Raw genomic sequence first — 12,070 nt, forward strand, 5'->3', positions numbered from 1 at the left:
AGAGTTTAGTTGAAAAATTATGCACAACAAGTCAAGAATTGGTACTTTTTCACTGATGGGAAACACTTCATAGCTTCTCTTAGTCTTCGAAGAACTTCCATCATCACTACTTCTGTACTTTGGTGTCTTTATTAAGCCAAATTAAGGATTATTTTGGGGCCACAGTAAACTGTGGATAACTAAAAGCATGGAACCATGGCTACTGGGGTTCTACTGTACTGCTGTTTATCATTTGGTCTGATCCTCTGAAATTAAGCCCAATCTGAACTGTCTTTTTCTATTTTTTTTTTTATCAATGGATTTGAGGAAGTTATCTGTAAACCATGGGCTGTTTATTCTCGCTGTTGTGATCTATTTAGTAACACCTTCTCCTGTATAAATTACTAAATTTAAAGAGAAAACTTTCACTTTCTTTTTAGGTCACCCTGCCTTGGTGGGATACAGCCAGTGTGTTAAAAAAAAAGTCTATTATAAAGGTTTTGGGTTTTGTGGTGAAAATTTTTGATAAATTCATCAATATCATGACTGTCAGCTACGTATCTCTTTCTGCCAGTCAATGTCACTTAATGCTGAAATAAATTTATTAACTGACAACTCATCATGGAAACGAAATGAGATCTTACTGGTGTCTTGTGGCAATTTACATAAGCTGGTGGAAGGTGGAGTAGTGGTCTGTGCTGTTATCTGTAATTATCCCTGCTTTGAGCGGGGATATAGTATTGGTCCAAGACAGAATGAATGACAGTGAGAGTGTCTTCTTTTCTGGGGTCACCGTACCTCAGTGGGAGGCGACTGGTGTTTTAAAAATGAAAATCTATGAAAAGACATTAACGATGTATATAAAATGAAAGTAATTCTGATGAATACAATGCGTACACATGAAAGTAGATTTAAAGTATAGCACGGGACATTATGATAAAAAATAAAGTCCAGCCAGCTTTATAATTTCAAAAGTAGAAAATAAAAAAAATCAATTGTCGGAAAGAGAAAGAGTAAAATTAAGGTACAAAAACTATTATAAATGTACATGTACATAAAATATTTATCTCCATGGAGACGTGGGTTAGAATCCTTCCTCTGTAAGCCATGTGTGTCTTGAGAGGCGACTAAAACACCAAGAGCAAGAGGCTAGTAACCCCGTCTTCTCTCGTTTACGTTATTAAATGTAAAATGAAGAAAAACTTTAGCTGTTTCTTTCTTGTGACACCCTGACTCGGTGGGAGACGATCGCTGTGTTTGGTCCCAAGAAGGAGGGGAGCTCAAATTCCTTGGATGAAGAACTCTATCAGCATCAATGTGGTCTAGCCTCATAACCTGGAGTAGCCATGTTTCCATCTAAAATTATCATTATCACTACTCACATGCTCTTCTGGCAATGTTATGATGACCCTTCGAGGTAGGTTCCTTGATGCTGGTGAGGGGCTCTTGATCTAGGCCCCTCAAGGTAGGTTCCTTGATGTTGGTGAGGGGCTCTTGATCTAGGCCCCTCAAGGTAGGTTCCTTGATGCTGGTGAGGGGCTCTTGATCTAGGTCCCTCAAGGTAGGTTCCTTGACGCTGGTGAGGGGCTCTTGATCTAGAGAACTGGATCTGTGCTCCAGTTCCCTGAATTGAGCCTGAATACCTTCCATCCCCCCCCCCACATGTGCTGTATAATCCTCCGGGTTTAGCACTCCTCCATGATTATAATAATAATATAACGTTACGATGATCTTGACTGACTGTGGGTGAAGGACACGCGTGCACAGATCAACACATTTATTACGGAAATGTGTTGCCATGAGTGTCTACTTCAGTCTTCGTAGGACTGATGAAGCCACCCATGGCAGTACAGTGGACCCCCGGTTAACGATATTTTTTCACTCCAGAAGTATGTTCAGGTGCCAGTACTGACCGAATTTATTCCCATAAGGAATATTGTGAAGTAGATTAGTCCATTTCAGACCCCCAAACATACACGTACAAATGCACTTACATAAATACACTTACATAATTGGTCGCATTCGGAGGTAATCGTTATGCTGGGGTCCACTGTAGTTTCCTTAAATGTCTTAATCAATGCACAGATGTCTTTTACTTGCAAAACGTTGCATAATTAGTGGCTTTCCTTTGTGCCTATTAACCCTTAAACGGTCCAAACGTATATATACGTTTTTTCAACATCTGAAAGTATGTAAAAAATCAGTGGGAGGCGACTGGTGTTTTAAAAATGAAAATCTATGAAAAGACATTAACGATGTATATAAAATGAAAGTAATTCTGATGAATACAATGCGTACACATGAAAGTAGATTTAAAGTATAGCATGGGACATTATGATAAAAAATAAAGTCCAGCCAGCTTTATAATTTCAAAAGTAGAAAATAAAAAAAATCAATTGTCGGAAAGAGAAAGAGTAAAATTAAGGTACAAAAACTATTATAAATGTACATGTACATAAAATATTTATCTCCATGGAGACGTGGGTTAGAATCCTTCCTCTGTAAGCCGTGTGTGTCTTGAGAGGCGACTAAAACACCAAGAGCAAGAGGCTAGTAACCCCGTCTTCTCTCGTATACGTCATTAAATGTAAAATGAAGAAAAACTTTCGCTGTTTCTTTCTTGTGACACCCTGACTCGGTGGGAGACGATCGCTGTGTTTGGTCCCAAGAAGGAGGGGAGCTCAAATTCCTTGGATGAAGAACTCTATCAGCATCAATGTGGTCTAGCCTCATAACCTGGAGTAGCCATGTTTCCATCTAAAATTATCATTATCACTACTCACATGCTCTTCTGGCAATGTTATGATGACCCTTCGAGGTAGGTTCCTTGATGCTGGTGAGGGGCTCTTGATCTAGGCCCCTCAAGGTAGGTTCCTTGATGTTGGTGAGGGGCTCTTGATCTAGGTCCCTCAAGGTAGGTTCCTTGATGCTGGTGAGGGGCTCTTGATCTAGGTCCCTCAAGGTAGGTTCCTTGATGCTGGTGAGGGGCTCTTGATCTAGAGAACTGGATCTGTGCTCCAGTTCCCTGAACTGAGCCTGAATACCTTCCATCCCCCCCCCACATGCGCTGTATAATCCTACGGGTTTAGCGCTCCTCCATGATTATAATAATAATATAACGTTATGATGATCTTGACTGACTGTGGGTGAAGGACACGCGTGCACAGATCAACACATTTATTACGGAAATGTGTTGCCATGAGTGTCTACTTCAGTCTTCGTAGGACTGATGAAGCCACCCATGGCAGTACAGTGGACCCCCGGTTAACGATATTTTTTCACTCCAGAAGTATGTTCAGGTGCCAGTACTGACCGAATTTGTTCCCATAAGGAATATTGAGAAGTAGATTAGTCCATTTCAGACCCCCAAACATACACGTACAAACGCACTTACATAAATACACTTACATAATTGGTCGCATTCGGAGGTAATCGTTATGCGGGGGTCCACTGTAGTTTCCTTAAATGTCTTAATCAATGCACAGATGTCTTTTACTTGCAAAACGTTGCATAATTAGTGGCTTTCCTTTGTGCCTATTAACCCTTAAACGGTCCAAACATATATATACGTTTTTTCAACATCTGAAAGTATGTAAAAAAAATGTAGATCTTCTTTTTTGTTTTACATGTGAAAACGTGTAAAAAAAACTTTTATCTACATTTTTTTTTGTTATATTTGAAAATATGTAAAAAAAAGTAGATCTACTTTTGTAGCTACGAATTTGAACGTCGATCTGTTTGGACCGTTTAAGGGTTAATGTACGGGTACTCCTCACTTAACGACCAAGTTTCGTTCCTAAGAGCAGGTCGGTAAGCAAATTGGTCGTTAAATGAGGAGTGTACTGTACTGGTAGTGGGTTTGTGTCAACCATCTTAAGATACTTATTTAAAATCACCTTTGTACCATTTATGACATTTTTAGTACAGTGGAACCTTGGTATGCGACCTTAATTCATTCCAGAAGGCTGTTTGAGTGCCGCTCCGTTTAATGGAACAAGTTCTTCCCAACCAATTTTCTGTTTGGTTGGCTGTTATCACTAATCTCTGTAGAGCCGATGGTGACTTATTTATACAATACAAAAAACACCAAAAAATGCGAAGAAACACGAAATAGTTTACAGCAAAGTTCTGGCAGGTGGTATTTGTTTGGTCGAGTGCTGAGCTTCGTTCGAGTAGGGAGCTGGTCGTATACCGCGGTTCCACTCTTTATTAAAAATAGAAATATGCATTAAAAAAATTAAAAAAAGTAAAACACACGTACAGTACACTGGTCAGAGAGCTGGTCGTAAGTCCGAGCGGTTGTTAAACAGGTAGGTTGTTAAGTGAGGAGTACTTATACTAATTCTTGTATAGGTCTCCCTCAACATTCACGTTTTCAGCTTTCGCGGGCTTCACACATTCGCAAATTCCCAACTGCCAAATTCCCAGCCACCAAATTCCCAGCCGCCAAATCATATTCAAGTTTCTCGCCACCTGCGAGTCCCTACTACCCTCCCTCCGACCCCCACAACTGGCAGCCAGCCCTCCCACCACTCAGTGTGGTGAGTGTTTTGTTTGTTCATTATTTGCTATTAAACTACAGTATAAATAATGTAAACCCATTCATGACTGCATATTGGAATGGCTATTTGGACAGGTATTAGACGGTGACATCTTGTGTTTACTCTTGAACACTGCAAAGAATCAAACATTTCTGCTACTGCTAATAATAACAATAGTAATAATAATAGTAATAATAATAATAATAATAATAATAATAAAAATAATAATAATAATAATAATAATAATAATAATAATAATAATAAAAATAATAATAATAATAATAATAATAATAAATACGATATAATTGAAGAAGGAAGTTGTACAAAAATACGAGGGAGTGGTTGACACATCATCAGTGTGGCTTGGTTTATGCTGGAGGGAACATTAGTCTCCCTGCTCTTCCAAACATTTCACAATAATTCATTGTGTTTGGTGCTTGTAGATTGAGTGTGACTGGAGTGGTAGTGGCAGTGGTTGAGGCAGCGATTGAGGCAGTGGTTGAGGCAGCGATTGAGGCAGTGGTTGAGGCAGCTGTTGAGGCAGTGGGTGAGGCTGCTGTTGAGGCAGCTGTTGAGGCAGCGATTGAGGCAGTGGTTGAGGCAGCTGTTGAGGCAGCGATTGAGGCAGTGGGTGAGGCAGCTGTTGAGGCAGCGATTGAGGCAGTGGGTGAGGCAGCGATTGAGGCAGCTGTTGAGGCAGCGATTGAGGCAGTGGTATTTAATAACATACATGTTATTAAAAATAATAATACATGTTATTAATAATATGTACTATTATTATTTATAACATATATGGAGAGTTAGAGGTATTGGGAAGATGGAAGGAATATTTTGAGGAATTGTTAAATGTTGATGAAGATAGGGAAGCTGTGATTTCGTGTATAGGGCAAGGAGGAATAACATCTTGTAGGAGTGAGGAAGAGCCAGTTGTGAGTGTGGGGGAAGTTCGTGAGGCAGTAGGTAAAATGAAAGGGGGTAAGGCAGCCGGGATTGATGGGATAAAGATAGAAATGTTAAAAGCAGGTGGGGATATAGTTTTGGAGTGGTTGGTGCAATTATTTAATAAATGTATGGAAGAGGGTAAGGTACCTAGGGATTGGCAGAGAGCATGCATAGTTCCTTTGTATAAAGGCAAAGGGGATAAAAGAGAGTGCAAAAATTATAGGGGGATAAGTCTGTTGAGTGTACCTGGTAAAGTGTATGGTAGAGTTATAATTGAAAGAATTAAGAGTAAGACGGAGAATAGGATTGCAGATGAACAAGGAGGCTTTAGGAAAGGTAGGGGGTGTGTGGACCAGGTGTTTACAGTGAAACATATAAGTGAACAGTATTTAGATAAGGCTAAAGAGGTCTTTGTGGCATTTATGGATTTGGAAAAGGCGTATGACAGGGTGGATAGGGGGGCAATGTGGCAGATGTTGCAAGTGTATGGTGTAGGAGGTAGGTTACTGAAAGCAGTGAAGAGTTTTTACGAGGATAGTGAGGCTCAAGTTAGAGTATGTAGGAAAGAGGGAAATTTTTTCCCAGTAAAAGTAGGCCTTAGACAAGGATGTGTGATGTCACCGTGGTTGTTTAATATATTTATAGATGGGGTTGTAAGAGAAGTAAATGCGAGGGTTTTGGCAAGAGGCGTGGAGTTAAAAGATAAAGAATCACACACAAAGTGGGAGTTGTCACAGCTGCTCTTTGCTGATGACACTGTGCTCTTGGGAGATTCTGAAGAGAAGTTGCAGAGATTGGTGGATGAATTTGGTAGGGTGTGCAAAAGAAGAAAATTAAAGGTGAATACAGGAAAGAGTAAGGTTATGAGGATAACAAAAAGATTAGGTGATGAAAGATTGAATATCAGATTGGAGGGAGAGAGTATGGAGGAGGTGAACGTATTCAGATATTTGGGAGTGGACGTGTCAGCGGATGGGTCTATGAAAGATGAGGTGAATCATAGAATTGATGAGGGAAAAAGAGTGAGTGGTGCACTTAGGAGTCTGTGGAAACAAAGAACTTTGTCCTTGGAGGCAAAGAGGGGAATGTATGAGAGTATAGTTTTACCAACGCTCTTATATGGGTGTGAAGCGTGGGTGATGAATGTTGCAGCGAGGAGAAGGCTGGAGGCAGTGGAGATGTCATGTCTGAGGGCAATGTGTGGTGTGAATATAATGCAGAGAATTCGTAGTTTGGAAGTTAGGAGGAGGTGCGGGATTACCAAAACTGTTGTCCAGAGGGCTGAGGAAGGGTTGTTGAGGTGGTTCGGACATGTAGAGAGAATGGAGCGAAACAGAATGACTTCAAGAGTGTATCAGTCTGTAGTGGAAGGAAGGCGGGGTAGGGGTCGGCCTAGGAAGGGTTGGAGGGAGGGGGTAAAGGAGGTTTTGTGTGCGAGGGGCTTGGACTTCCAGCAGGCATGCGTGAGCGTGTTTGATAGGAGTGAATGGAGACAAATGGTTTTTAATACTTGACGTGCTGTTGGAGTGTGAGCAAAGTAACATTTATGAAGGGATTCAGGGAAACCGGCAGGCCGGACTTGAGTCCTGGAGATGGGAAGTACAGTGCCTGCACTCTGAAGGAGGGGTGTTAATGTTGCAGTTTAAAAACTGTAGTGTAAAGCACCCTTCTGGCAAGACAGTGATGGAGTGAATGATGGTGAAAGTTTTTCTTTTTCGGGCCACCCTGCCTTGGTGGGAATCGGCCGGTGTGATAATAAAAAAAAAAAATAATGTTATTAAATACCACTGCCTCAACTGCTGAATTATTGTGAAATGTTTGGAAGAGCAGGGAGACTAATGTTCACTCCAGCATAAACAAAGCCACACTGACGATGTGTCAACCACTCCCTCGTATTTTTGTACAATTTCCTTCTTCAGTTATATCGTATTATTATTTTTATTATTATTATTATTATTATTATTATTATTATTATTATTATTACTATTGTTATTATTAGCAGTAGCAGAAATGTTTGATTCTTTGCAGTGTTCAAGAGTAAACACAAGATGTCACCGTCTAATACCCGTCCAAATAGCCATTCCAATATGCAGTCATGAGTGGGTTTACATTATTTATACTGTAGTTTAATAGCAAATAATGAACAAACAAAACACTCACCACACTGAGTGGTGGGAGGGCTGGCTGCCAGTTGTGGGGGGTCGGAGGGAGGGTAGTAGGGACTCACATTGGTGGAGGCAGTGGTGGAGTCTGTGGTATTTAATAACATACATGTTATTAAAGCATAACATGTATATATTTAGTACAATTTACAACGTTTTCATGTATTTTATGATTGTTCATGGTTCAACAAGTTAAGGAAGCAGTATTGTATTATATTTCCCTACAATATATTGGGGCACCAAACATTCACGGTTTTTCAACATTCGCGAGGCTCTTGATCCCCTAACCCTCGCGAATGTTGAGGGAGACATGTATACTTACTGTATTAACCCTTAAACGGTCCAAACAGATCGACGTTCAAATTCGTAGCTACAAAAGTAGATCTACTTTTTTTTACATATTTTCAAATATAACAAAAAAAAATGTAGATAAAAGTTTTTTTTACACGTTTTCACATGTAAAACAAAAAAGAAGATCTACATTTTTTACATACTTTCAGATGTTGAAAAAACGTATATATACGTTTGGACCATTTAAGGGTTAATTGTATGGCTCAGAGAATTAAAATAATTATTATTATTAGCCTAGGTAACTACTTACCTTGTTACTGCTTTTCACATAGTTAAGTTGCCTGTTTTAACTTTTAAGGTTTAAATAAGAAGTTATTACAAGGACCACAATGGAAATAAGTCACTTGTCCAGCTTTTATTGTGTTATCGTAAGTAATCTACACATATGTTGCTATGTATGATAATTAATGTAACTGTATTTATATATACCTGTACCTGAATAAATTTACTTACCTTCAAGGGGTACAATCTTCGTTGTGAGCTGCTGGAATGCTCGGATAATATCCCCTATTAGTCCCTCGGTATATATTGAGGGTTTATTATATTAGCTTTAACCCTTAAACTGTCCAAACACAGATCTACGTTTACGTGCGTAGCGCTCCGAACATAGATCTACTTTTTTTACATGCTTTCAAATGGAGAAAATAAAGGTCGGATTATTACGCACGTGAACATAGATCTACGTTTGGACACTTTAAGGGTTAATATGCGGAGACCAGAAATGCTCTGCAAAACTTTCCGCATTCATGCCTAAATACTGCCCATCTCTGTATAAACATTGTATCATGCTGCAATAATTTTTTTTTCAACAAACCGACCATATCCCACCAAGGCAGGGTGACCTAAAAAGAAAAACCAAAGTTTCTCTATTTCAGTAATTTAAACAGGAGAAGGGGTTACCAGCCGCACTACCGCCCACAGGATGGGTATGGGGTGCATAATAAACATATTAAACTGAAACAGTCGCTTGCTTCTGGCATTTATTATTATAGTATTAGTACGTATTATTATTATTAACTAACCTCAATCTGAAATCGTTCTAAATCCAATTTCTTTCTCATCTCGAGGATGGTCCAGGGGTCGGCGAGGAAGTTGTCAGTGAGGAGTCCCTCCCAGAGTGTCTCCTTGCTGCAGGCGTCAGCCTTGGTCATGGCGATGTGTAACATCCTCTTGTCTTCCAGAGTCCAGACTGTCTCGTCTGCTCTCACTACAGCATACAGGCGACCCTGCAAGTTAAACCAATAGATGTCCCTGTAAGTTAAACCAACAGACATCCCTGCAAGTTAAACCAAGAGACATCCCTGTAAGTTAAACCAAGAGACATCCCTGTAAGTTAAACCAATAGACATCCCTGTAATCTAAACCAACAGATATCCCTGCAAGTTAAACCAACAGATGTCCCTGCAAGTTAAACCAACACAGTGCTGCTGTACTAAGAGGAGCCTCAACGCAAGAGCCAGTTACATTTCTTCTTTATCACACCGGCCGTCTTCCACAAGGAATGGTGACCCCCAGGAAAAGAGTTAATAAATTTCAATACTACTGTCTGATGTATGGTGACAGTTGTCCAGAAAATAAACAGCATTGTAAACACACTTTAAGGTCTCAGTGGTGAAGGGTACAATCCTAACTAATGTTTAATATGGTACAAATGTTATAATTGACAAAATGATGTACAGCAATAGCCTGGAGCCTAACCTGCTGTATAAGCAGGGCCCTCCTGTACAGTACAGTACAGTAAGTCCATGTACAGTACAGTACAGTAAGTCCACGACTTACAAAACGCGTTGAGAATCTTTTGTACTGTGTATAATATCATTAGTAAGAATGATAACAAATGATAACAAATTCCCACTCCCGCCAGCATAATCCACCAATTTTCCAAAGTCTGAATCTGCTTACCATTAAGAACATCCATACTTATTCATGTGCCTACTACATACACAGAACAATGCACACAAATATAAACCTCCCACTCAAACTTCTCACCAACCTAAGCAGGACACATGACCACAACACAAGACACAGATCTCTTTTTGATCTACCTCGTGTCCATATCACACTGTGTAAAAACTCTATGAACATAAAGGGCCCTAAAATATGGAATTCATTACCAGAAGATATTAAAGTAACCCAGTCTGAAAATCAATTTAAGACTCTTCTCAAAAGCCACTTAATCACCCTAGACTAAATGCTAAATACTCAGTACACATTTACTCACCTATGTACTCCCACATCATAACTGAAACAATCACATTGAACCTTTTATCCAGTGTTGACAGGAATATAATTGAATCATTGTTTTTCACAAAAGCATTTTAGAATATAAATACGTATATCTTTGTATTATACAAATTTTGATTCATTTATAATTAATATTCTACTGTACAACTATGAAATAATTACTTTCCTACTGTACAACTATTGTGCACACATACAGAGGTACAAAAAAAATACAGATAAGAGCAGTATGCCAAAGCCACTTATACTATGCATAGCATTACGGGCTGGCTTAAAATTAACTTAAGATTAACTAAGCAATGATTATTATTATTATTATAATCAAAAAGAAGCGCTAAGCCACAAGGACTATACAGCGCTGCTACTAAGCAATGATGAAATCAGTGATAAAACATTAATGTAAACAGATAACTATAAAGCACAAGTGAGTATTACAAAGACAGGTCATATAGTTGCATTCAGTTAGGTAGTGATTCTGTTAGGTAGTGTATTTAAAAATAATAAAGTTAGATTGGGTTTTAGGTTTAACATTTATGTGATATAATTGTGAGAAACATTTAAGATATACAATTTATAATGTTCAGTTATTCAGTATTTATTTGGTTTTGGGTGAGTAAGTAATCTTTGAGAAGAGACTTGAATTTATAAACAGGTTGTGTTTCTTTTATATTTACAGGTAATGAATTCCAGATTTTAGGGCCTTTTATGTGCATTGAGTTTTTGCATAGTGTGAGATGGACACGAGGAACATCAAAGAGTGATCTGTGCCTTGTGTTATGGTCATGTGTTCTGTTGAGGTTGGCAAGGAGATGTTTGAGGGGAGGGTTAATATCAGAGTTAAGTGTTCTATGTATGTAATAGGTGCAGTAATAAGTATGGATGTTTTGTATGGTGAGTAGGTTTAGTGTATTGAATATTGGTGGAGTGTGCTGCCTGTAGTGAGAATTTGTTATCATTCTAACTGCAGCCTTTTGTTGGGTAATTAGTGGTCTGAGATGGTTAATTGTTGTTGAGCCCCATGCACAAATTCCATAGGTGAGATAGGGGTAAATAAGAGAGTGATATAGGGCCAGGAGGGCTGACTGTGGAACATAGTACCGTATCTTCGATAGTATGCCTACAGTCTTGGAAATTTTCTTAGAAATTTGATGTATATGTGTATGAAATTTGAGTCTATTATCAAGGTGGATTCCTAAGAATTTTCCCTCTGTTAGTTTTGTGATAGGTGATCCATTTATCATTATGTTAAGAGGGACATCTGTAGCTCTGTTACCAAACTGAATGAAGTAGGTTTTGTCAATGTTTAGTGTAAGTTTGTTAGTCCTCATCCAGGTAGATATTTTCTGTAATTCGGTATTTACAGTATTGGCTAGCGTGACTGGGCTCGGGTGAGAGAAGACGTATGTAGTGTCATCTGCAAATAGTGTGGGTTTGAGTAATTGCGAAGCATTTGGAAGGTCATTTATGTATAGGAGAAAGAGAAGAGGGCCAAGGACACTTCCCTGTGGGACACCAACTGTAATTGGTTGTGCAGAAGAGTTTGCCCCATTTGCGTACACATATTGGCTTCTGTTGCTGAGGTAAGACTTGAGGTAGTTGAGGGAGTGCCCTCTTATACCATAGTGTGACAATTTTACGTGGAGCAAGTCATGGTCAACTGTATCAAAAGCTTTACGTAAGTCAATGAAGATCCCCAGTGGGACTTCTTTTTTCTCTATTGCAGTGTATATATGTTCTAGCATGTGTATAATAGCATCATTAGTATTTTTATTAGGCCTGAATCCAAATTGGCAGGGGTTGAGTATGTTTTGGGAGATAAGGTAGGAGTAGATTCGTTTATGAATTAATTTTTCG

At 39.1% G+C, this 12,070-nt stretch overlaps 1 protein-coding gene across 2 annotated transcripts in view; it reads right to left on the minus strand.

Annotated features, from left to right (window-relative positions):
• Nucleotides 1–12,070, minus strand: part of LOC128697252 (nudC domain-containing protein 2) — a 49,469-nt gene that overhangs the window by 5,600 nt on the left and 31,799 nt on the right. The window contains exons 3-4 of one of the 2 annotated variants that reach the window (XM_053788868.2): nucleotides 8,998–9,201; nucleotides 3,655–4,183 (exon numbers count right to left, since the gene is read on the minus strand). In XM_053788868.2, coding sequence (XP_053644843.1) covers nucleotides 4,043–4,183; nucleotides 8,998–9,201 — 345 coding nt within the window. In that variant the 3' untranslated portion in view covers nucleotides 3,655–4,042. Of the gene's footprint in view, nucleotides 1–3,654; nucleotides 4,184–8,997; nucleotides 9,202–12,070 lie in introns of those variants that run through there. The other variant, XM_053788867.2, reaches the window with a different exon arrangement.

This window comes from Cherax quadricarinatus, unplaced genomic scaffold, assembly GCF_038502225.1.
Source record: "Cherax quadricarinatus isolate ZL_2023a unplaced genomic scaffold, ASM3850222v1 Contig1634, whole genome shotgun sequence".
Classification (NCBI taxonomy): domain Eukaryota; kingdom Metazoa; phylum Arthropoda; class Malacostraca; order Decapoda; family Parastacidae; genus Cherax; species Cherax quadricarinatus.